General features: G+C 40.5%; 1 protein-coding gene across 1 annotated transcript in view; it reads left to right on the forward strand.

Moving 5' to 3' along the window:
* Window positions 1-25952, forward strand: part of MMP24 (matrix metallopeptidase 24) — a 59415-nt gene extending 33463 nt beyond the window's left edge. The window contains exons 5-9 of the mRNA XM_051973715.1: window positions 14459-14620; window positions 15672-15883; window positions 16219-16357; window positions 18296-18562; window positions 20323-25952. Coding sequence (XP_051829675.1) covers window positions 14459-14620; window positions 15672-15883; window positions 16219-16357; window positions 18296-18562; window positions 20323-20660 — 1118 coding nt within the window. The 3' untranslated portion in view covers window positions 20661-25952. The remainder of the gene's footprint in view (window positions 1-14458; window positions 14621-15671; window positions 15884-16218; window positions 16358-18295; window positions 18563-20322) is intronic.
* Window positions 25953-27235: the final 1283 nt, after the last annotated feature.

Raw genomic sequence — 27235 nt, forward strand, 5'->3', positions numbered from 1 at the left:
CTGACACATCATGCTGGGTGGCCCTGGGCAATGTGCTTAACTTCTCGGTGATCCAGACAACCTCATCGGGAGTTCCCCAAACCAAAGAAAGTGTAGATCAGATCCACAAAAAAACTTATGGGGTGGCAAAGTAGGTAGAGTACCAGTCCTGGAGTCAGGAGGACCTCAGTTCAAATTGAGCCTTAGACGCTTGACACTTACTAGCTGTGTGATCCCCTGGCAAGTCACTTAATCCCTATTGCCTCACCAAAATCAAACAGACAAAAAGAACTTGACCCTGTCTTGTCTTCTTGCTTCTGAGACTCTACTGCATTCTGGCTTCTATGTTGCCTTTTATTCCCCTCCAACCTGCCTACTGGAGGTTACAAAATACCACTTTAAAAAAAATTTGAAGTTACATTTTGTTTTCCCACAATAGATACTTCTAATCAAATATTTTTAAAAACTGTTATTTTTAAAAACTGTATATTCTTTGGCAGAGGCTGAGGCTAGGAGAGATAATTATTAAAAGAAAGGAAACATGTATTCTTTAATGTTATTAGCATATTAGTCTGTTAGCAATGGCTATTGTATGTGAGTAGCATTCCATTGCTTTTTCATGCTGATCATGTCTTTCCCTTGCCATGATCCTTATATCTATTTTTCTTTCGATCTTGCTTTTATCATTCTGTCTCATTTGCTACCCATCTATAAGAGTCTCTCTGAATTCTTCATATTTGCCATTTCTTATAGAATCATAATATCCCATCATCTTCATGTACCACAATTGGTTTGGCCATTGACCAATTATTTTGTTTCTAAACTTTTATAATAAAATGATGCTACTATAGATGTGTCTGTATATATGAGCCTTTTCTTGCTGACAGCAGTTGCTGCCAGAGATATAATACAGCATTGGCACAGTAGAGAGAGTGCTGGGCCTAGAGTCAAGAAGAACTGAATTCAATTCCCATCTCAGACATGTACAAGCTATGTAATCTTGATAAGTTCTTCCTTATAATTCATCTTTATATGGGGTTAATAACAGCACCTATCTCAGGCTAATTGTAAGGATCAGATAAGATATTTAATATATACATATATATAATACATTTTCAGATCTTTTAAAATTTTTCATTATTTTTATGATTTAAAATTTTTGTGTGTTTCAAATCTCTCCCTCCCTCAAGTTGCTCCTCCCACCCATTGAGAAGGCAAGCAATATGATATCAGTTATACATTTGAAATCATACAAAGCATATTTTCATATTGGCCATTTTGAAAAGAAAACACAGAAATTGAAAAAAATTATACTTTAGTTTGAAATCAGTTCAGCAGTTTTATCTCTGGAAGTAGGTAACATTTTTTTTTAATTACAAATTCTTTATTGTCTTAGATCATTGTCTTGATCAAAGTAGCTAAGTCTTTCACAGTTGATCATCCTCATAATATTGTTATTGCTGTGGGTAATGATCATTTACTCATTTCACTCTACGTCAATTCATATAAGTCTTCCCAGATTTTAAAAAAATCTTCCTGCTCCTCATTTCTTTTTTCTTAATATTTTATTTTTCCTTCAATTGAATGTAAAAATAATTTTAAACATTAAATTTTTTTTATTCCAAGTTCTCTCTCTCCTCCTTTCTCCCCATTGAGAAGGCAAGCACTTTATATAGATTATCTATGTGCAGTCATGCAAAACATTTTCATATTAGTCATGTTGTTAAACACACACACACACACACACACACACACAAACCAAACAAGAAATATCCAAGAAAAATAAAGTTTTTTTAAAATGTTCTTCCAGAACAAATGGTTAAGAATAGGTTAGTATACAAGATACAGCTGTCAATGACTATAGTAATCTAGTGTTTGATAAACTCAGACTCAACTTCTGGGATAAGAACTCATTATTTGACAAAATTTTCTGAAGAAACTGGAAATAGTATAGCAGAAATTATGTACTGACCATCATCTGACATTGTATACCAAGATAAGGTCAAAATGGGTTCATGATTTAGACATAAAGGTTGATGTTATTAACAAATTAATAAAACAAGGGATAGTCTATCTGTTGGATTTATGGAGAAGGAAGTATGGCCAAAGAACTAGAGAATATTATGAAATGCAAAGTAGATAATTTTGATTATATCAAATTAAAATGGTTTTGTATAAATAGCACTAATGCATCCAAAATTAGGAGGGAAACAGAAAGCTGGGGGGGGGAAATTTTGCAGCTAGTGTTTTCGATAAAGGACTCATTTCTAAAATATATAGAGAACTGTCTCAAATTTAAAAGAATACAAGTCATTCCTCAATTGATAAGTGGTCAAAGGATATAAACAATTTTCAGATGAAGAAATTAAAACCATTCATAGTCACAGGAAAAAATGCTTTAACTCACTATTCACTAGAGAAATGCTCATTAAAACAACTCTAGGGTATCACCTCACACTTCTCAGATTAGCTTTGATGACAGGAAAAGATAATTAATGAAAAATGTTGGAGGGGATATGGAAAAAACAAGGACACTAATGCATTGTTGGTAGGGTTGTGAAATGATCCAACCATTATGGAAAGCAATTTGGAATTATGACTCTAAAATTGTGCATACCCTTTGATCCAGTAATGTCACTACTATATCCCAAAGAAATAATAAAAAAGGAAAAAAAATCCATATGTAAAAAAATGTTTATAGCATCTCTTTTTGTAATGTCAAAGAACTGAAATATTAAGTGGCTGCCCATCAATTGAGGAATAGCTGAATAAGTTATGATATAAGAGGGTAATGGAATATTATTATTCTATAAGAAATGAGGAGCAGATGACTTCATAAAAACATGGAAAGACTTACATGAACTGATGCTGAGTAAATCGAGTAGATCCAGGAGCACATTGTTATACAGTAACAAGATTATCTGTTGTTCAAGTGTGGCTCTTCTCAACATTGCAATGATACAAAGTAATTCCAATGGAGTTGGAATGAAAAATGCCAATTTCTTACAGAGAGAGAACTATGGATATTGAATATAGATTGGAGGAAAGTTTTCTTTCTTGTTTTTTTTTTCTTTTGGTCTGATTTGTCTTGATTATTTCAAATACCAAAATATGTTTAAAAAGATTGTACATATATAACTTATGTCAGATTACTTGCTGTCTTAAGGTATAGGGCGAGAGGGAGAAAGATTTAGAACACAAAGTCTTACAAAAATGGAAGTTGAAAACTATCTTTACATGTATTAAGGAAAATAAAATATTATTGAGGGAAAAAGTAGGCGTCCACTTACATTTTGAGTCTATCAGTTCTCTCTCTGAAGGTGAAAGCATTTTTCATCATAACTCATTTAGAATTGTTATGGATCATTGTATTGTTGAAAATAGCTGTTATTCACAACTGATTATTATACAATATTGTTGTTACTGTGTCCACTGTTCTGATTCTGCTCAATTCACTTTGCCTTAGTTCATGTAAGTCTTCCTAGGTTTTTCTGAATGAGCTTCCATGCTCATCATCAGCATTTCATCATAATCATGTACAATATCTTGGTCAGCCATTCTCCAGTTGATGGACATACCCTCGATTTTCAATTCTTTGCCACCCCTAAAAGAGCTAATATATATATATGCTTTCCCCTTTTCTTTGATCTCTTTGGGATATAGACTCAGTGGTGGTTGCTGGTTAAAATTTACACAGTTTTATAGCCTTTTGTACATAGTTCCAAATTAATTGTTCTCCAGAATGGTTAGAACAGTAACCCACTTCATTATTATCCCTACTTTTCCATATCCTTTCCAGAATTTGTCATTTTCCTTTTCTGTAATATTAGCCAATATGATAGACGTGAGATAGTAACTCAGAGTTGTTTTTATTTGCATTACTCTAATCAATAGTTATTGAGAAGGTTTTTTATGTGACTCTTGATTGCTTTGATTTCCTCTAAAAATTTCTTGTTCATATCCTTTGGCCATTTATTAATTGGGGAATGACATATTCTTTTTATAGCTTTTTAATTACAAAACATATGCATGGATAATTTTTTCAACATTAACCCTTGCAAATCTTCTGTTCAAAATTTTCCTCTCTTTCCCTCCCGTAGATGGCAGGTAGTACAATACATGTTAAATATGTTAAAATATATGTTAAATCCAATATATGTATACCTATTTGTACAGTTATCTTGCTGCACAAGAAAAATTGGATCTAGAAAGAAAAAAAAAGCAAACCTGAGAAGGAAAACAAAAATGCAAGCAAACAATATCAGAAAGAGGGAAAATGCTATATTGTGGTCCACACTTATTTCCCACAGTCTTCTCTCTGGGTGTGGATGGCTCTCTTCATTACGGAACAATTGGAACTAGTTTAAATCATCTCATTGTTGAAGAGAGCCATGTCCATCAGAATTGATCATTGTGTAGGAATGACATATTCTTATAAGTTTGACTTAATTCTCTATATATTTGAGAAACAAGGTCTTTATCAGAGACACTTGCTGTAAAAATAATTTCCCAGTTTACTGCCTTCCTTCTGATTTTGGTTTGTGTGTGTGCAAAACTCTTTAATTTTATGTATTCAAAATTATCCATTATACTTATCATGATTCTTTTTCATTTGGTCATAAATCCTTCTCTTATCCATAGATATGACAGATAACATTTCCCATATTCCTCTAATTTGCTTATGATATTATAATTTATGTCCAAATCATGTACCCATTTTGAGTTTATCAAGGTCAGAAGTAGGTAATGCTTACTTTCTGCCAACCTGTTTTTCAGTTTTCCGAGAAACTTTTGTCAAGTAATGAATTCTTGACCAAAAAGCTTATACCTTGGGTTTCTCAAACAGTAGATTACTGTGGTCATTTACTACTATACACATCATCTATTCCACTGATTCACCACTCTATTTCTTAGCCAGTACCAGATTGTTTTGATGATTACTACTGTGTAATGTAGTTTGAAATCTGGTACTCCTAGAATGCCTTCCTTTGTTGATTCCTTTGATATTCGGTACCTTTCAAATCGTAAAGCACTGTATAAATACTGGTGTTTCTTATAATCCTAATCATGTAATCTCTGGATCAAAGAGTGTGAATAACTTAGTCACTATTCTTATATAATTCCATATTGTTTTCCAGGCTAGCTGGAAGAAGTCACATCTCCTCCAACAGTAGCTGTGAATTCAGCTCCTCCAACAGTAAATTGACATATTTTTATCTTCCCACCACCTCTCCAACCATGAATTTCTCCATCATTTATTATCTTTTGTAGGTTGGTAGGTGTGAGATGGTACCTCAGGTTGTTGTAATTTGCATTTTTCTCTGTTGCCAGTGAATACTGAACTTTTTTTCAGGAATCTCTTGAGTGAGTGGAGTTTTTTTGGGAAAAAAAAAGATTTGTTTGAATTTTTTAGTTATTTGTCTACCAGGGGATACAAATTCACCTAGTTCTGTGATGAGAGTTTGTCTCATACACATCCTCCCATGGCTTAACCAGTCATAAAATGAGATAGGCCCAGAACTGAGTAAAAGTGTAATGTTAGAGCAGACTGGATCAAATCTGGAAATCTTTAGGGTGATTTGCAACCTCCCAAACATAAAAACTCACCTTTTTAACATTAACATTCTATCATTGGGGCAGTATGAAATAGGAAGAATTAGGTTCAAGTCATATTTTTGAAACATTAACTATATGACTCCAGATAAGTCACTTAACTCCTCAGAGTTAAGGAAACACTGTGTTAATAACAAGGAGTTCCCTTTACTAGTGAAATCACAGGTGCAGACAAAAAGATATATCCAGATGTATTCCAAAGCTAACACTATATGTTAGCTCTTATTATCCATCTGTTTGTCAACTCCAGGAACTGTTCATTTGGTTTTGGCTTCTTATCCTCAGCATCGTGGCTAACACATAATGGCACTTGTTAGATTAAAGTCAGCAAGGAGGAAATCTCTGGAGCAGAAACTGGTAGAGGAGGCAAAGCCAGGGTTAAATTCAACTACTTATCACAAAACTGAGGGTCGAGAGATGGGAGGGAGGCTAAGTTTGGAGTGGTGAAGGAGAGCTAGGCAAGTGGTGGAGACCAGAGATGGTAATCAGATTGCTGGGTCTAGAACCCTTCACACTCTTGAAAATTATTAAGAAACCCCTTCCTCCATAAAGGGCTTTTGTTTATATATATCTACTAAAAATTACTGTATTACAACTTAAAATGTCTTAGAATTATAAAACTAGTTTTGAATCCGTGGCCCCCTTAAAAATGGATTCAGGGAGCCCCTAATGGATCTCCACAACACTTTGAGGACCATTGATTTAAACAAGAGATTCTGGGCCTCATGGGCCTGGAGTGAGGAAGAACTGAGTTCAAATTTGGCCTCAGACTATTACTAGTTGTGTGACCTGGACAAGTCATTTGCTTCAGTTTCCTTAACTGTAAAATGGTGATAAAAATATAGTCTCTATCTCCCAGGATGGTTGTGAGGATCAAATGAGATATTTGTAAAAAACACTTTGCCCTGGAAAGATTTATATGAACTGATGCTAAGTGAGATGAGCAATCCCAAAAGAGCATTGTGCACAGCAACATGAAGATTATATGATATTTGTGGCTCTTTTCAACAATGAAGTGATTCAGGCCAGTCTCAATGGTCTTGTGATGGAGCCATCTGCACTCAGAGAGAGTCCTGTGGAGACTGAGTGTGGCTCACAACATAGCATTTTCACCATTTTGTTGGTGTTGGTTTGCTTTTTTTCTTTTTCATTTTTTTCCTTTTGATCTGATTTTTCTTGAGTGCATGATGAATATGGAATATATTTAGAAGAAATGCACATGTTTTACCTATATCACTTTGCTTCCTGTCTAAGGGGGGAGAGAGAGGGAAAGAAAGGGAGAAAAATTTGGAACACGAGATTTTGCAAAGGTGAATGTTGAAAACTATTTTTGCATGTATTTGGAAAATAACAGATTATTTAAAAAATAAAATACACTTAGCAAACTGCCTAATACATAGTAGATTATATTTATAAATTTCCTTTTCCTTATTCCTTTTTCTTCCCTGCCTTCATGGGCATGTTTTTTAAATCTAACCATGGAAGTCAGTAAACCCTGACTTCTATTCTCATCTGAAGGCTTTTCCTTCTGCTGGAGAGGTCTTCATGCTGTGATTTATCATCACATCCTTCATGGAATCCACAAGATGGTGAGTGACATTCTTCTTCCTGCTCTGGGGTCTTGTCTAAGTAGGCAATTTTTGAAGAAGGGCCTTCACTGATCAAAGAGCAGGAAAGTGGTAGGCTGGCCTCCAAATACACTCTTCTAGTTAATATTTTTGGAGCACACTGGACATAACTCCTCGGTCCATGGGAATCAAAAATTCCCAGAAACTTCTTTATGTCTTTAAGCTAATAGTGGGGACAGATATGGATCTAGTCTGCATTAGGATATACGCAACAAAAGCAAGATCTGGAATTCAGGGGGGGATGTCCAGATACAAGGGGAGCAGGAATCTATTGGTCTTTGAGTTTATGACAGACATTGGGAAAGAGAACTATATTTCAGAGTGTGTCATGGATATGGTTACAGTTGGGCATTTTCCTTTAGGGATGGGGGATTAAGCTCTGTTATCAGATAACATGAGATCAGATCTGCAGGATATGTAATCAATACTTGGATATCTAAATATATTTATGTACTCTGTATCCTGGAATCCAGAATCTACTTGTGGACCATACAAGACTTCCAGGGAAAGATGGGCACATCAGAAAAGCTTCTGACAGACTGTCTTCCTCAGAGATAAGCAATAGAGGCCATGTACAATCAATTAGTCAATAAATGTTTATTTGTTGTTCCATTGTGTCTGACTTTTTGTAACCCCATTTGGGTTTTTCTTGCCAAAGATACTGGAGTGATTTGCCATTTCCTTCTCCAACTCATACAGATGAGGAAATTGGGAGAAACGGGGTTAAGTGACTTGTTCAGGGTTACACAGCTAATAATTGTCTAAGATCAGATTTGAACTCACGTAAATGAGTCTTCCTGACTCCAGATCCAGTACTTGATCCACTGGGCCTCCTAGCTTCCCTAAACATTTATTAGGCACCTGTATATGCTCAACAAATACTGCTTAAGTGCTGGGGATAGAAAGTAAGACAAAAAGGATGGCAGAAAGGGAAAACGCCAGACCATCACAGTTATTGCTGCCAGATTCTCAGAGCCTTCCTTGTTGTCCCTGTCCCCACTCTTTCATATACTTGCAGATGGATCGAGCTGGTCTGTCCCCAAGTTCAACAGCACTGAAATCAATGCCATCCAACGCAGAGTTGATTTAAACACCTTCTCTTGCCGTAGTGATACGGGGTTGCCGCTGATGTTTCTATCTCAAGCTCGCCTACATCTCCGTTGCTAACACTAGGACTCAGTGTGTTAGCTTTTTGGAAAGTCAGTCAATCTGACTCAGCCAGACCTGGCTTCCCACCTGCAAAGATTCCCCTTGGTTAGCTGCTCATTTGATTGTTAACTGCTTGTTATTTACCTTTGAGATGTTCTTCCAATCTTCCAATCTTTAAAAGGTGGGCTGAGTTATGAGGGGGTGAGTGAGCATGACAAAGAACTGAAGGAGAAAGCAATTTGAATATGGGGGGTGTTTAATGTGGAGGAGTAGATCCAATTGTTATAGCAAAACTTTTCATGGTGCAAAAGAGCCAAGCAGTTGTCCTAATGGTAATAATAATTGGGAGAGGGATTGGACCTGAATATAGGGAACTCCCAGGTGAGGAAATCCCCTCTACCAAGGCAGACTGGCATTTTCTCTGCAACTGACCCACTCAGAGAATTTCCCCCTTCAGCATTCCTCCCACAACAATCTGGAATGCTGCCTGAACCAGATTAGAATGTAATTGGAAAATACTTAACAAAATAAATGAAATTGCAATAGTACATAAATAATGGTAATTTGTGGTTTTCTAACTCAATATACTGTTGCAAGGATTCTTTATTATGGTTTAATGGCCCCTTTTCTTTTTTTTTTCTTTTAATACTTTTTTTTTCAATTTTCAACATTTAAAAAAAATTCTTAGTTCTGAATTCTTTCCTTCAATTCCCTTCTCCTCATTGAGAAGGCAGCCAGTTTGATTTGGTTATACATAGTCATGTTATAAAGGAAAACATAGACCTCCCCCCCAAAAAAACCAAGAAAAATACAAATTTTAAAAAGGGATGTTTTGATTTGCATTTTGACGCCATCAGTTTTAGTAGTCCTTTTTTACTTGAATTTGACACCATTGGCCTTGGGCATTGAGAAGTTAATTGACTCACCCCAAGACACACAATCAATAAATATTGGAATTAGGATTTGAACACAGGACTTGTTGCTCTGAAGAGTTTTGCTGTTCAGTCAGATCAGATTCTTTGTGACCCTATGACTCACAGATTGCCAGGTCCACTATGCCCCCGAAGTCTGTAGAGGTTCATGTTTATTGCCTCTATGTGAGGTCAGCTATCTACTATATCATATTACCTTCATAATGATGATGATAACAACTGAAACTTATCGATTGCTTTCAAATTTGCAAGGAGGTAGGGCAGAAAACTGGCTTCGGAGTCTGGAGGACCTGAAATCAAATCCTCCTCTACTACATATGGTGTATAGGACAAGTGGTTTAACCTCCTAGGTTCTCCAGACTGATCTTTACCTCACAGAACAGTTGATGATTTACATTCTATTTTTCTTTAACAATCTCCTATATGGATAAATTTACATATCAAGTATCCCTAACCCCAACACACACACAAAAGTTTTTGTATTGCTTAATTCAAGTTGTCTCATTCAAACTTCACAACAAACCTGTAAAGCAGGGATAGAAGATAATATTATCCCCTTTTTAGAAAGAGAGAATTCGGATGCAAAGAGATTAAGTGACTTGTCCATATTTCATAGCTGGTCGGTAACAAAGCTAGGATTTGAATCTGAGGCCTCCTGATTCCAAGTCTAGCCCTCTCTGTGTGATTTTCTACCACCTTCCACACTATGATATGAATCATAACAGTGGAGATCCTGCCTCTGTTACCTGGGGGATGCTATTCTGTGACTGGTCATCAGGTTAGAGCAGGGGAGTGATAAACCTTAATCTGAGAAGAGTTGACTAAATCAGTCCAAAAGGGTTTCGGATACATTAATGTTGTTGTTTGTCTTTCTTTCCCAAAGAGGACCAGGGAGATTGGAACACCTTATGTTTTGCAACTTTGTTTATGATAATTTAAACACACACAAACATAAAAATATAAAATTAAAATATAATTATGTAAATAGAAACATATGTAGCTAAACACAAACTCTCCAGTTCATCCCATATAATATGATGAGCTATCCTGCATATGCATTTTGATGGCAACCATCAATCTACCCCTTCTTTAGATGGGAAAATTTTTTTTCTTCTGACTAGAATTTTTTAATAATAGCTTTTTATTTTCAAAATATATGCAAAGATAGTTTTCAACATTCACCCTTGGAAAGTCTTGTGTTCCAAATTTTTCTCCCTCCCTTCTCCCCATTTCCTCCCCTAGACAGCAAGTAATCCAATATATGTTAATGTGCAACTCTTTTATATATATCTCCACATTTATTATACTGCACAAAAAAATCAGATCAAAAAGGGGAAAAAATGAGAAAGAAAACAAAAAGTAAGCAAAAAAATGAAAATACTATGTTGTGATCACAGTTAGTCTCCACAGTCCTCTCTCTGGATGCAGATGGCTGTCTTTTAAATGGGAGAACTTTATAATTGTGTTCATATAGTTCTTGGGTTTGTCTTGGCAGGTAGACACCCAAATGTTTTATTTTATCTATAGTTATTTTAAATGGAATTTCTTTTTCTATCTTTTGCTGATGGGCTTTGTCAATGATATATAAAAATGCTGATGATTTTGTGGGTTTATTTTATATCCTGCAATTTTGCTAAAGCTATTAATTGCATCCAGTAGGTTTCTGGATGATTTCTAGGATTCACTAAATATATCATTATGTCATCTGCAAAGAGTGATAATTTTATTTCCTCATTGCCTATTCTAATTCCTTTAATTTCTTTTTCTTTTCCTATTGCTAAAGCCAACTTTTCTAGTACAATGTTAAATAATAGTGGTGAAAATGGGCATCCTTGTTTCATCCCTGAGCTTATTGGGCATGTGTTCAGCTTCTCTCCATTACAAATAATGCTTGCTGATGGTTTTAATAGATACTGCTCATTATTTTAAGGAAAGCTCCCTTTAGCCCTATGTTCTCTACTGTTTTTTTAATAGGAATGAGTATTGTATTAAATGGGAGAATTAAAAAATTTGTTCACAATAATTATAACATTAATGACTATGATGTAGATATAAAAACAAGTTTGAAGAAATAGTGATTTATTTTGTAAATTATTAAGAGTTTAGGGAAAACAACTATGAAGGACTTATGATGAAAAAAACTATCCATACCCAGAGAAGGAACAGATCAAAGCATTCTCCATCTCTCTCTCTCTCTGTCTCTCTCTCTCTTTAATTTAATTTTTCTTGAGAGTTTTTATTTTCATTAGGGTGGAAGATCTATTTTTTTTTACAACTTGAGTTTTGTATAAATGTTTTGCATCACCTCACATGTGGTTTTTTAATTGTGGGTGAGGATAGGGAGAGAACCTAGAACTCAAAACTCTTAAAAACCAAAATATTTTTTTAAAATTGTTTTGAATGTAACTGGGGAAAATGTTAAATAAATAAAGTTAAATTTTAAAAAAGGAATTTAGGGAAAGCACCTAGAATTTTTCAGCCACTAATAAAGTACTTGACTTGTTACTTTTCTCTGTTCTCCAAACTTTATCTACTTACTTATTTGACATTAAGAGCCTATTGTATGTATTTAACATATATAGGACTGCTTGCCATCTAGGGGAGGGGGTGGAGGGAGGGAGGGAAAAAAATCGGAACAGAAGCGAGTGCAAGGGATAATGTTGTAAAAAAATTACCCTGGCATGGGTTCTGTCAACAAAAAGTTATTATAAAATAAAATAAAAAATTTTTTTAAAAAAGAGCCTATTGTATGGAACACTATGCTTGGCAATAGAGAAGATACAGAGGTTAAAAAAAAAAAGCCATGCCCTCAAATCACATATACAGGCAATCAAAAGCACTAGGTCTGTGGCCAAAAATATCATATCCATCAAATTATACATAATACTAAATGAAAAAAAAAGGACACTCAATGAACTTGCAGATTTTCACAACTTTGTCTCAACTAAACCAGAACTTAATAGAAAATGTAATATATAAGACCCAATATCAAATACTTGTTTTAAAGAACATGTATAAATTACTTATTTTTTAAAATGGAAGTGTATACTATATGTTTAAAATTGACAAAAGTAATTAGGTAGCTCAAAAGAGAAATTGGGGCAGAGTTGAGTATGATCTGATTCTAAAAAAGCAAAACTGTCTAGAAAAAGATAAAAATAGTAATTATGTTATACAATCTCTTGTGTAGCCAACAGTAAGACCAATACAGAGGCATTATATAGGGAATTGGGGCTGGTAATTTTGAAAACCTGACAACAGTACATATATACCATGTGAATACCCTTCAAAATCTGTTAAGAAATAAGGGGGAAGGAAGGGGAGGAGGGCATAAGATTAGGTGGTATATAGAAGGATGTGTAGATTTATGGCAATGAGACAAGGTATATAAATTAATAGGCATTAAGGTACAACAAGGGTGTTTAATTAGAGCGGATAAGGTGTAAGGTGTGTAGATTAATGGGAATGAGATAAAGAAGGAAGAAAAAGATAGGAAGGGAGAAGATAAAGGAGGGAATCCATGGGTGGGGGAAGGTTAAGTAATAGCAAGGCAAGCTAAGAAGCAGAATTAAAAGTAGAAGAATTAGCAAGGATAGGAAATAAGAGATATTTAGAAACACTACAATAAGGATCAGGAGTAGAATTTATTAGGGGAAAAAAGTAGGTCTAGTAATATTGATCTCAGAGTCAAACTTTAATTTAATTAAGAGAGAAATCTACATTATATGTCAGCCATATTAATATTGTTTTAGATGCATATTTACATATGGGTTTACATATGTATATATATGTCTGAGTATATGTGAGTATGTATGCATGTAGATCTATATATGTATGTATATAGATATGTGTATGTGAATGTCTTTATATATATGTATGTATATGTATATATAATATGTGTGTGTATATATAAATATATCTTTGCTTAACTGTAGCCTGTTTGGGGGAAGTGGAGGGAATGAAAGGGGGGAAAAGAATTAAGTAAAAAGTATACAGCAGTAACAAAAGAATAATCTATAAGGAAGTAAAGATGTACATTCATGAATATAATTTCTTCTATTATTATATATGCTTTCTTGAAATGGAAATTTGTTATATATTTTGAATCCTTGATGTTCTGCTGGGCATGTGACAATGTTTTGTTTTATTTTGTTTCTTTTCTGTCTTTCTTTTTCTTGTTCTGTTTTTTCTTATTTTGTATTTAGTTCAATAAATAAATTTAAAAAGAAAAAAAATGAATTCATAAAAAAAAAGCCACGATCCCCTGCCCTCAAAGAGTTTACAGCCTACTAGAGAGAATAAGACATACACACAACTCTAAGAGAATGCAATTTTTACATATGATAACTACATGGTGGTGGATAGGGAGCCGGTTTCAGAATCAGGAAGACCCAGATTCTTGTTCCTTCTCTGATATATACTGGCCTATTATCCTGGACAATGCACTTGCCTTCTCAGTGTCCCAGTCAATTCTTTAAGACTATGTGGTGAGATTTGGAATTAACATGAGTTTTTTCCTTGGGGATGCCCAATGGAACTAGTGAAATTACAGGTCTCCTCCCTAAAATAAGTGTAACAGAAATAAAGGCAGTGCTGTGAGATTAAATGAGGAAGAATCTGTTTCCAAGTGGTAAATCAAGGAAGGCCTTAAGGAAAAGTGATAGTTGAGCTTGCCTGGAAGAATAGGTATGAAGTTAATTGACAAACATGGTGGGAGGGAAAGAGAAGCTTTATTAAATTTTTAGTGTGAGCATTTACAGCTTGGATATTGGCAAAGAATACATCAAGCCTTGATTTATTGTTTTGTTGATTGTCTAGACTTTAGAAAGTATGGAGAAATATAAATAATACAGATTAAATAAAGTGTGTCATGAGTCCATTTCTCCCCCAGAGTCAGATGTTAAACTTTTACCAGCATACCTCTACATTATCCCCATTTGTGTGATTAAGTTAACTCTTTGTGCCTTTTGCTGCCCACATTTAGATGTGCTGGAGTACTTTCCCTGGGGTAGTTCCACTGGGCCAGGCCTTGGGTAAAAGACTCTGAATAAGTCACAGAAGTTGGCTGAACTAGGTTGCCAAATTCCTGGAAGTGGTCCCTCGCTCCCCGTGAAAGGTGGGCAGGTAACTGACTGGTGCTGTCATCTGTCTCTGCAGGGAACGACCTCTTCCTGGTGGCTGTGCATGAGCTGGGCCACGCATTGGGACTGGAACATTCTAATGACCCCAGTGCCATCATGGCCCCTTTCTATCAGTACATGGAGACGCACAGCTTTAAGCTGCCCCAGGATGACCTGCAGGGAATTCAGAAGATCTATGGTTAGTAGAGGGCACTTTGGGTGGAAAATATGTCCCCAGTATGTGTCGGGTCATTAAGGAGCTGTTTTCAACAAGGCACCAAGAGAGTGCCGCTAAGAAGAAACTACAGAAACAGATTTCAGCTCAGTATAAAGAAAAATTCCCCAACAAATAAGAACTGTCCCAAAGTAGAATAAGCTGCCAGGGATGGGATGTGGTAAGTGAGTTGCTTATCACTTGAAGCTGGTCTTAGAAGAGTTTGGATGGTCTCTTATTGTCAAGGGCATTCCCGTTTAAGAAGAGGTTGAAGTGCATGCCCCCTGAGGATTCCTCTCAATTCTAAACTTTTGTGATTCCAAGGCACCAGCTTCTCTTTGGTTTGAAGGTGGGATGGGGTAAGAAGAACACAGGGAACTGAATTAATACTTGATACCTCCAGAACTGTTAATGTCCAGTGCTGGTTTGAGCTAAGTAGACTTTGAAATAAAAAGAGTTCTTCCTGTTCTAAGAGTGAAAAGACCTTAATTTTGATCCTGCAACTCATTAAGAATATGACTTTTTTCTTTTATGTTGCTGTCACTTCCCAGCAACTACTATTCCAGAATTATACTTAAACAAAATAAATTGACACATTGGCTTGGCAAAACATATGTTCAACAGTTGAATGCCTCATTCCTCATCTCTAGTCCCTCACCTCTCTGACAGGAGGAGGGAAATGTTTTATCATTAGTTCTCAGAAGTTATAATTTATCACTCTTAGAGTTTTGAGATTTTTTGAGGGTGCTTTCCTTTACATTTTTGTCACATTCTTTCTCTCAGAATTGTGGTAAGGATTAGTTCTTTAAATTTAACCTCCACTGGGAGGCAATGACTATTGCCCTATTTCCCAGAGGAGATATTTGGTTTGAGTCCAACCAAAGAGGGAAAAGAATTTGCCCAAAGTTACAGAGCTAACTTGTAGCAAACTCAAGACTAAAACTTGGGCATTCTGGCTCCTATTAAAGGGGTTGATGGAGTTTCCATTCATTTAAGAGGCTTGTGTCTCAATTTCATGTTCTCTCTCTCTCTCCAGGTCCTCCTGCTGAACCTCTAGAGCCCACACGACCCCTACCCACACTCCCTGCCCGGCGGATCCACTCCCCAGAGAGGAAGCATGAGCGTCAGCCTAGGCCCCCAAGGCCACCATTGGGAGACCGGCCGTCTATCCCGGGTACAAAGCCCAATATCTGTGATGGCAACTTCAACACTGTGGCTCTCTTCCGGGGCGAGATGTTTGTGTTCAAGGTATGTCTGGCTGGGGTTGCTAATCTGTGCCCTTGACAAATCCCCAGTCAGGAAAGTGGGAAGGCTTTGGTCAGGGTGAATGTAAGAGTCTTGGCCTTGGAGTCAGAACCTCTGACTGGTTCTCATTATGCCTTTGCTCCTAACTCAGTGTGCAAAATGGCGAAAAGAGGTCCAATCCTGTTTTCTCCCAGGAGGTGTATTACACTGTGCAGATGCAGTTAGCAGATTGTTGGTAGGATGGGGTCCTCCCCTTATCCATTCCCTTCCGGAGATTGTGGGGCCAAGGTGTATCTGGTGTGGTCTCCCTCCCCCCAGAGTCCACCTTTTCCCCTCAGGACCGCTGGTTTTGGCGTCTGCGGAATAATCGTGTTCAGGAAGGCTACCCCATGCAAATCGAGCAGTTCTGGAAGGGGTTACCAGCTCGCATTGATGCTGCCTATGAGAGGTCTGATGGGCGATTTGTCTTCTTCAAAGGTATTTGAGTGTCTTCCTCCTCACTTTTAACTGTGAATAAATCAACCAGCATTTATAGAACCTTCACTTGTGCCTGGGTCTGTGTTCCATTATACCATTGTGGTGGTAACAATTTGGGAAAGACACAGAAAGAGTAGTTCTGTGTCCTGTCCATATATTCACATATATGGAAGAATAACAAGACTTAGACACATGAATCTTATATGAGACATATTTAAGTGCCAGGTTGCAAGGGTCAAAGAAAGTCCAAGTCCAGAGTAGTTAAGAGAAATCAAAGTTTCAAGAGGTAGGAGCAATTGCTGAGGAGGCAGTATATCTTTATAATAAGTAATATTTCATAATAATCTAAAGTGATAGTAATCACCTTTTTCAATGGATAATGATAATAATAATGACTTATTATGCCATGCTTTAAAATTTTACAAAGTACATTTCTATTCACTGTCTTAATTGATCATATGGTTATGGGCAGGATTTGGGGGTGGGGGAGGCGCAAGGAGAGGAAGAGCACTCTAGGCAAGAATCACATAGAGGACAGAGGCAGCTTGGTAGAATAGTTAGAGCACATGCAGGAGATCAGCCTGACTGGAATGGTGGGATTGACTAAGAGGGAATGGGAAGCAAAGTTAGAAAAATAGAGTAGGACCAGGTAATAGAGGATCTAAAATTTCAGACTGAAGCATGTGGACTTTATCAAAAAGAGGCAATGGGGAGTCATTGAAAGTTTCTGAGCAAGAGAGAGATATGCTCAGGTCTGTGCAAAAGAAAAATGACTATCAGTAGGTGAAGAAGAGATGGGAAGAGGAAGCCAATTAATAGTCCATTTGAAAAGTGCTGAGGATGAGGCTGTAACAGGGAAGAGGAAATGACAAATCTGAAAGATTTACTGAAAGACATACATTCAAGATTTTCCAGGGCCATCTTGATTTCAAAAAAAGAAATAAATTACCTCATGTATCATGGAAATAATATCTGGAATTGGGAAACCCGGGTTTCAGGCTAAGCTCTGCTACTTCCTAGTTTGTGAATCCTGACAAAATCCCTTCCCTGAGTAGATTTCTTCATCTTTAAAATGGGCTTATAAGGCAAACACTTTTTAATCCTGAAAACACTCTAGAATATGAGTTTTTACAATTATTGCTGCCAGTGAGACATCGCAAAAGGAGTATAATTCAGCAGGCTTACTTTGGGGCTGAGAAAATGTGTTCTCTGTAAACAAATTGAATGAGAGAGAAGGAAGAGTCCAAGGTGATAGTATGGTTGGAGGCTGGGTCACTGAGAGGATAGTGATGATGCATCAGTAACAAAAAAAGGGAAGTCAGGAAGCACAGAGTCAGTGTGAGGGGAAGGTGATGAGTTCAGCTTTAGGTGCACTCAATGAGATTTAGGAGCTTCTGGGGACACTTGGGTGGAGATATGGGACTGCAACTTTGAGAGAGGGGAGCAAGGCTGAAGATAGAAGTGACAAGTGAAAGTGGGAGTGAATGATTGCATAGGGAGTGACTATAGGGAGAGCAGAGCTGAGGAAGAACTATGGGAGCCCAAAGTCAGAGGAGAGGTTAAGCTTAGGGAGCATAATGTTTGTTGAATCAATGAGTGTGATAAATGAATTAATGATTGAGGATGAGTCAATAGAAGGCCAGTCACAAGGCAGGACATATGATTTTCCAGTTATTTGTATCTATTCCCTTGCTCTGTAAAGGCAGACCTTGTGTCTCATTTTGTGTTTTATCTTTACCTCTACTGCCCTAGATAGAACTCTGTTTCCAGGGAGAGGGAAATCTCTGGCTTCCTGGGCTCCAAGACCCTTGGGTATTAGATTGCTCAGGACTGGGGGGTAAAAGAGGCCCACGAACCTTTCCAACTAGAGTCAGAACCTGGGGAGAAAGATGTCTGTCTAGGAGACTAGTTCTTGATGCAGGGTTCTTCCATTCACAGGTGACAAATACTGGGTCTTCAAGGAGGTGACTGTGGAGCCTGGATACCCTCACAGCCTGGGAGAGCTGGGTACCTGCTTGCCCCGTGAAGGCATAGACACAGCCCTACGCTGGGAGCCTGTGGGCAAGACCTACTTTTTCAAAGGGGAATGGTACTGGCGTTACAATGAGGAGAGACGGGCGACTGACCCTGGATACCCCAAACCTATCACTGTGTGGAAGGGCATCCCCCAATCCCCTCAGGGGGCCTTCATCAGCAAAGAAGGCTGTAAGTGTCCTGACCTGGGTCTACAATCACATTCCCAGACCCGTGTAGGGTTGATGAGATAGGGGTTGTGGGAGAAAAATATATTGTCTCTGTCCTGGGAAGCTCAGTGTAACTCAGGATACAGGAAACAATTCCCCTGGCTCACTGTTTTATTTCTTGGAAATATCACAGGGTTCATAATCAGAAGGAACCTTAGAGATCATTTATTTCAAACCACTCATTTTTCCCCCACTAATTTTATAGAAAAGCAAATTGAGGGGATTTGACCAAGGTTGCATAGGTAGTACCTCCTCTGAACATCGAAGACCCTGTCCAGACTCCCTTCCTTGCTTGTTCTTCGAGGCCCAGCTCAAATATCATCTCCTTCAGGAAGATTCCCTGAGCTTTTCCCTTCTTTTGCCTGGCTCCTAAGCCTACAATAGTCTCCCTTCTCTGCGCTCCCCCAAATATAGTGTTCACCCACTCTAGTGCCCATCAGGCAGTTAGCTTTTGTAAAGTTGTTTAGGAGAGACCAAAACCAGCAAAGGTGGTCATGCCCAAACTGCATCATGCCCTTAGGGAGCATGAGGAGTGGAGGCAGGGAGTGGGAAAGCAAGTCCTTTGGAGGGAGCTCTGGAGAATTTGTCTCTTGCCTGGGAATCTGGTACCCCAGATTTAGTTGGCCCCTTAATTTATGGATGGGACATCTTGGATAAGTCCCCTTTTCTGTATAGACTTTCCCTTCCTTAGATCAAAATTAAAAAGATGGAGTCAGGAGGTATTGGTAACTGTGACCATACACTTTTTCTAGCCGAAGCCAGTGACCTAGGAGTCAGGCCCTCTAGGTTTTCTGCCTAGACCAAATCCTGTCATAGTCCAGGTTTCCCTGAGGTATATGTCAGTCTCCTAAGAAAATTTGCCAAAGCTCCTCAGCTAAGGAGACAAGTCCCCCAGTCTACCATACCCACTTTTAAGGGATGGGGGTAGGATTGGAGGAAGCTGGAGCCTGAAAGGGATGGATCAATCTTAGTCCACTTCTAGACAAGGTGCAGAAAAGGCAATAGGTGACCCTCTCGGGGTTCACAGTAAACTAAAAGTGGACTAAAAATAAATCTATTTGTTCTTCTACCAAAAAAAAAAGATAGGTACTAAAAAGCCTTTAAATTGCCTTATAGTTTTTAATATTCTAAAGTTCTATTCATTGTTACAACCCATCCTCCCCCTGCCTAGAGTACTATTCCAAATTCTACTTCGAAGTGACTGGAGGATCTTGGGATCAGTGGGGAGAAAGAAAATGAGGGGAGGGGGAAGCAATCAAGGATTAAAGACAAATTTTTCCAGCTGAAGGCACTGACTCTGGACTGAGAACTCTGATTATCAAGTTAAGGGGAACCTTCAGTGGAGGGCAATGCCTTGGAGGTCAGAGAAGTAACATCATCGTTATGTGGGCCCAAGCTGAGAGAGAAGGTGATCTGAGAGAGGCTGAGGGGAAAAGACCCTGGAAAGGACAGTGACTGGCAATAAAGGGGACCTTAATCTGGCAAGGGATGACTCTTTAAGTTGAGGGTGTAACGTTGGAGCTCACCTGAACTCCTTGAACCTTGGAATTAAGGGTAACTTTAAATTGAGAACAGTGACCTCTGAGTTCAGAGTGAGGGCAGGCTGAAGGAAGCTTATTCTGGGCAGAAGGAAGTTCTGATTCTGAAGTTAAGGGTAAAATGCAGACCAGCCTCAGAGTAGAAGATGATCCCATGGGTCTGATCCTGGCTCTGTCTTTTCAGATTACACCTATTTCTACAAAGGCCGGGACTACTGGAAATTTGATAATCAGAAGCTGAGTGTGGAACCTGGTTACCCCCGCTCCATCCTGCGGGACTGGATGGGCTGTAATCAGAAGGAGGTGGAAAAAAGGAAGGAACGTCGGAGGCCCCAGGATGACGTGGACATCATGGTTACCATAGATGATGTGCCCGGTACGGTGAATGCCGTGGCCGTCATCATCCCCTGTACCCTCTCCCTCTGCATCCTTGTCCTTGTCTACACCATCTTTCAGTTTAAGAACAAGGGGGCACAACAGCAGGTTACCTACTACAAACGGCCAGTCCAGGAGTGGGTATGACCAGCACGTCCTTGCCCCGCCAGCCGGGGCATCCTTGCCGGGGCCTGAGAGAGGGCAGGGACCTCACTCCCAGGACTCAGAGGAACAGGGGGGCGCCACAAAGGCCCAGACCAAGAGGCACAAGCAATGGGTTTATACCTCCAGCCTAAAGCTTGGCCCTTGGAAACCATTTGGTCAGAGAGGAGTGGTAAAAATCAGTCAGAGCTGATCCCCAAACATCGGTCCTCACCTGGACCCTTTGGATGCCTTTAATCCAAAGGAAAAGGCAAAAGATAACCTTTGCTGAGGAGAGCTTTGTGGGGGGAGAAGGTCTCTGCTCTTGCTGCCTCATACCTGTCCCTCATTCCCAGAGGCTGGAACCCCAATTATTAGGGGCCTCTCCTGGGACTTCCAAAGGCCCTCTGAGCACAGTTCACCCGGGAGAAACCAGCATTTGCTCCCTGACAGCTGCCTGTCATTCCTCTCCTGAGGGACCCGACTCCAGGTGTGCCTGGGTATGGCAGGGCCTCGTGATCTTAGGGTGAGGATTAAGGCCTGAGGCAGGATCAGCTGCCTCCTTTCTGCGCCAAACCTGGGCACTGTCTGGCTACCGACTCCCAACACCTGCTGGTCAGATGTTTGTAACTGATCATGGATCACGGAGCCTGTGTGGCCATGGAGGCAAGGCTGTCTGCGGGCAAGGAAGATGTTTTTTGTGACCTCTCCCCAGACCCACACAGGTTCCTCAGAAAACTGGTTTCTCCTGGGCCAATGAGAGGCAGGGGCCTCTTGTGCTCAGGGAGAGCCTGTGATCCAGCCTCATCTCTGCTGGACTTTGCTCTCATGTCACAAATATTTAAATGTCCCGTTACTACTGTTTTAATCCCCATTTGTCAGAAGTGATTCCCTGAGGACTTGGGAAGCTGTTTGTTCATCTCACTCCAATATACACCAGTATAAGAGCCTCGACCCCAGAGCATCAAGGCCAAAGTCCCACTAAGATGAGTGAAACCAGGTAGTACCTTGGTGGCCCTAGAGAACAGAGATGGATCAAAAGTATGGGGATGAGCTTCTTTGGGGGCCCAGAAACCTTTGGACAAGAACTATTAGAACCCTTTGGAACTTGGGCCACAGGAATGGAGAGCTAGGTTCACTCCTTGCTAAGAACTTAAGGCCATGGGAGAGACACTAAAGGCCAAGAGCCAGAAAGGTGCCTAACCTTGGATGGTTGGAAGGAATGTGGATGCCCCAGAATTTTCTTAATTCCCATCCCCAGCCTCACTGCTCTGCCCCTTCCCACTTTTACTTCTGGTTCCTTCTCATGTGGCCCCTATTATTATCCCAAACCCCAACCCCATCAGCCTCTCACATCTTTCCATTTCTCATTGCCAAAAGAGGCAACTTGTATAGCAGTAGAGAGTGCTGGATTTGAAGTCAAGGAGCCTGGGTTTGAATCTTGAGTGCTACTTTCTCACTGTGTGACTTTAGGTAAGGACATTTCTCATCTCAATTTCTATTTCCTCACTGAGTAAAATGAGAGGGTTGGTCATGATTTCTAAAGTCCCTTGCAGCTCTAAATCATTGAGTGTGTGATCTTCCTCCCATTCCCATCCTGATCCCCATCTTCTCCCTACTCCTTATGCAGGTCCCCTTTCTGTTCTTGGCCCTGGGCTATACCTAGAGTAAAGGGGGAAGGGAGCACATGGAGCTACTACACTGCCACTTCCCAGTTATTCCAGTGATTCCTCTGTTTGCAGGGCCCTTGTCCTTCAGCCATCTCAATAATTCACCTGTTGAAAAGCTCTATCCCATTCCCATCCAGCCATCCCTAAGGGACTGCCTGAAATTCCTGGCTTCATTGAAACTAGTCAGATAAGTCTAAAGTGAACAGAAGAGTCCATTAAGCAAGAAGATCTGAGGGACTTTCAGCTTTCTTCTATCTTCAGGACACGAAATTGAGCCCATTTCCTGTTTGCTTCCTTCTCTCACAATGGACATATTGTATCCTGAATGCCTCTCTGCTTTCAGGCCAGGATATCCAGTTTAGAATACACCAGCCCCTGAAAAGCTGGATTTGTGGAACAGACTTGGAGGCAAGTCTTTATTTTGTAAAAAAAAAAAAAAAAAAAAAAAAGAGTTCCCTAGGATTGCAATATCTCATTACTTTTAAAATGAGATTATGGAAGTTACATATGACTTTTCCTGAAAAGAGGGCTTGTGCATCAGAGATGGAAGGATTTCATAGATTATAGTCAATTTTCTCATGGTAAATTGAGGTTCAGAGAAGGGTCACATAGTGAAGTAGGGTAGGGTCCAAATGACTAGTGCAAAATGTGAGGTTTTCCACTTTCCAGATTTTCAGTACCTCTCTGTCCAACCATTCATAGCTCTTCTTTGGATTCATCCACTTTTCCTGGGCTGGACACCCTCTTTCCATCTCCCTAATACCCTTCATAGTCTCTCCACATTGCTTCATTGACAGATGCGAAATTTGGGTTCCTCAGGCAGCCTGGATTGGGTCTCTCTCCATGGCAAGCGGGTTCCTTTCTTTCCATTACAAATTTAAGCTATTTGTATCAGTAACATTTTAGCACCAAGGTTATGTAATCTGTGAATTTAGCAACCTTTGAGCTAAGCCAACACAAAATCCTGGGGATCTTCCTTGTTACTTTTTCTGGAATACATCTACCCAGAGCCATAACTTGGTATCCTGATACTTGGGGCAAATTTATCTAAGAAGGATGAATAGGCATGACACACACTGGTCCTAGGATAAACTGACTCATATAGGGCTGCTTTGGGGGGAGGTAGCTACTCCCTCTCCAGACTTTCATTGGCCCATGACCCATGATTTCAATCACAAAGGTACAGGTCAGTGGATCCCTTCAAGGCAAAGTCAGGAGAGTTCCTGACTACTGTAAGGAGAAAGTGTTATTCTCTTCTATTCTCTCCCTGCCTCCTCATCCACCTTTGTACTGATACAAAGCCATGACTATCCTAGGTAATCATCTCTGGAGACTCAGAAGTATAGATTGACTGGGGCTGCCCTCCCAAGTCTCTATTGTAAAATCCTTGAAGTTTATAAGAGTGTAGATAGGGCTATAGCAGTTATTACCAGTTCCTTAACTGTTAGGTGGGAGACATCTTTCCTAGTTGTCCAACTCTGTCCTCAGACTCGTTCTATTCCTAGTTGTCCAACTCTGTCCTCAGACTCGTTCTATTCCTAGTTGTCCAACTCTGTCCTCAGACTCGTTCTATCAGCAATTTTGTCCCTGACTTGCAAAATATGGGTAACTAATGCCTATCAAAGATATGTTGATACAAAGCCAGGAAACATAGCTAACACAGATTGTCAGGATCCAGAAATAATGTTGGCAAGTTAGAAAGGTGAAATCTACAATGAGTAAATAGCAAATGAAAAAAAAAATTTTTTTTGGCTGTACATGTATAGAAAGGAGGTAAGTTATGGCTACAATAATTTGTACAAAAAGTATCTAGATGTTTTACTGAGCTGTAAACTTAAGCTAAAAAACAAATGGTGTCTGATGATCCTATTGATGAGACCACATCTAGGACAGTATGTATTGTTCTGGACTCCATAGTTTAGGTAGAATATTGAGAAGTTGTTGAGTTGTAAGTGCAAGACAGAGAGGAAGACAGAAACTGGAGGTTGTGCTGAGAATGTTGAGTTTGAAACAAAGATTTTTCCCCCTAAGTATTTGAAAAGTAGTCTTGTGGAAGAGGATTTGTTCCCGTTGGCCCCAAAAAGCAGAACTCAAGAGCTCCAGATGTTAGAGGATCATCCACTTCAGTTAAGTCTAAAAATTGTCTTTAGCAATCTCAGTTGCCCAAATAATGGGATGAACTGTCTTGGTAGGGAGTGAATTTCATTACAAATTCAGCAAAGGCTGGATAACTACTTGTTTAAAATGTCACAGAAGAGATTCCTGGATCAAACACAAGGTTAGGCTAAATACTGTCTTGAATCCTTTCCAGCTCTAGGTTTTTATACCAAGTCAGTAATTTGTTAAATCTATAAAATTATTTATGACCGGGTCACCCAGAAGCCTCTTGGGCTGGGAAGTGGAGGCAGGACACAGGAGTCTCCTGGGGCCCTGCCAGACTATAAATGGGAGTATCCACTGGGCAGTTTCATGTTTTCCTCCTGTATTTGCAGTCATCTTCCATTTGTGGTCACATCTTAAAACTTTGGAGACTTGTTTATGCTTGAAGGAGATGATTTCCTGATGGTGCCCTAGGTCGAGACCTTAGCCTCTGCCCTGGCTTGGGCCTTCTCCTAAATGAACTTCCCAAGTCACCAATTCTCTTGTGCTCATCCTCAATTCTTGCCAAGGGCCGGCTCCCTGGGGTAGGGGGCATCTGACATTATAGAGACATAATCTTTGTGTCGATACAGTATTTTATACTTTTCAAGGCACTTTATTAGGTGACAGCTATTAGCCTATTTGAAACTCACAAGGGCCATGTTATGCTGGCTGGGCGAATAACATTATCCTCTTTTGACAGAGGTTAATGAGGCCCAGAAATAAGATATGACTTTTTGGGGTCATGCAAGTTAGTGGTGGACTATAATTGAGTGCTCTTTCTGTCACACCATGCTGCAAATCTTGATGGCCACTGGGCGAGGCCTGGCTCAGAGGGGCCTTGGGTATCTTCCACCACTTCTGACCAATAGCAATGCAGAGAATGAAGCCACACCACTGTGCCCCTCATACACTCCTCACCACTTATTCCTGCTTGGGTCCTCTTGTCACTACTCCTTCTTGAGATCACAGCCCATACTTTGTGAGGGCCTTGATCGTCCAGCTCAGCGCCTCCTCCATTCATCTCATCTTGGGTCCTCCTGGCTTATCTCCCCTCTTCCTCTCTGATGCCTGCTGGACCCATACTAGGGTCCTGGGTTTCTGCTCCGACCTTCTGAAAACCCTTAATCCTGTGTGGTCCCCTCTGGGATCCTCCTGAGCCTCCAAGATTCTTGAGGTAGAGCTGAGGAAGGGAACAGAGGAAGAGGCTCTGGGGGCAGTGAAAGGGTCAGGCCTCACTGGAATGGGGGACCGTTTGAGTTGACCCCTTTTCTGACCCACTTGCCCTCCCTTCATCCCCCACACTTCCACCATAGTCTGTGTGTCTCCCACGACCTGGCCAAGGCTGAGGCCTCCATACTGGTGCCCTAGAGTCTGGGCTCCCATCACCCTGGACGGCATCGCAGCATTTCAGTGTCCGTCACATTTTAAAACTGATCAGCCTTTGTATAATGTTTTTTAAATCATTTCTAAATAAAATGAAAATATACAGATTGTCATTTCTCTGGGGAGGGGGCGGGGGACTTGATCATGAAGGGCTAAGTAGTACAATATTTTTGGGAGGTGAATGCAGATGGAGAGGAACTGAGGGGTCTGGGGTTTGAGAGCCTCAGGTTCTAGAGTCCTGGGGATATTTGGATGTTTGAGGACCACGAAACTTACTATCCTAGGTTAATGGGACGGAGGGGAAGAGGGCTGTAAATACTGGCTTCCAAAGACTCCATGAGCATCTGCAGTGACATGGAGAGCGGTCTGGGCTCTCTGGGGAGGAGGTAGGAGATAGGTGGGCTCTTCACAGAAAGTAAATAAACGGAAAGGCTGCGCGGGCCGGGGGGGGGGGGGGAGAAGGGGGGGCGCGGGCGAGGGGAGGATTCTCAGGGGAGATGTGGAGGACCACTGCACCAGGGCTCTCTAGTTGGGGAGGGGTCCTAAAAAGAAAAGTAGTTGGTCACCCCAGGAGGGCTAAAGTTATTTCCGGAGACAAAAGGGCATCTAGACGTTAGTGGGTAAATGTGAAGGCAGGGAGGATATAATAGGGATGTCGGGCCGGGAGGTAGGGATCAAGGGAACAGGCAAGTGGTGGCAAGGTGACCTCCCCTAAGATCACGAAGGATGGGGGGAGGGGCTGAAGGCTGTCGGGCGGGGGTTGCCTACGGCTGGGGGCCGCCGCCTCTTCTCTCCCGGGCTCTGCTCCGTGGGTTCCGACGCAGCTCCGCTAGTACCAGGAGGTGCAGACGATGAGGAAGCGAACGTCGTCCAGGGGCCCCCAAGCAGCAGGGTCGGGTAGGGGCTGAGGAGCGCCTTGGCCGCCCTCGGGGGCCGCGGGCTCGGACTGCTCCGGAGCCAGGCTGGGCGGACCTCCGCCGTCGCCGTCACCTTCATCACCATCGCCGCCGCCGCCGCCGCTCAGCTGCGCTCCCATGGGCTACGGGGAAGTAACGGGCAGCTCCGAGTGAGAACGGCGCTCCCTTACCCCAATCCCCCCACCCCCCCGATTCTAAGGGCTGGCCCCTTTCACCCGCCCCGCCCCTCCTCCCACCTTCTGCCGAAGTGATTCAGCCTGGAGTATTGGACGTCTCAGCTGCCGCTTAATTGCGCCTGCGTGCTAAGGCTCCGAGTCGTTACATAAGGACGCATCCCTCGCAGCCAATCGTTAACGAGAACCTACAGACCGCATCTCTTTTCCATCCTGGCTCACCTGGCCCCGCCTAGTTCTGGAAAGGAGCGGGAAGTAAAGTCGGCACGCTTTCCTTTATAGGTTTCCATTGAAGT

This window comes from Antechinus flavipes, chromosome 2 (genome assembly GCF_016432865.1).
Source record: "Antechinus flavipes isolate AdamAnt ecotype Samford, QLD, Australia chromosome 2, AdamAnt_v2, whole genome shotgun sequence".
NCBI lineage: Eukaryota > Metazoa > Chordata > Mammalia > Dasyuromorphia > Dasyuridae > Antechinus > Antechinus flavipes.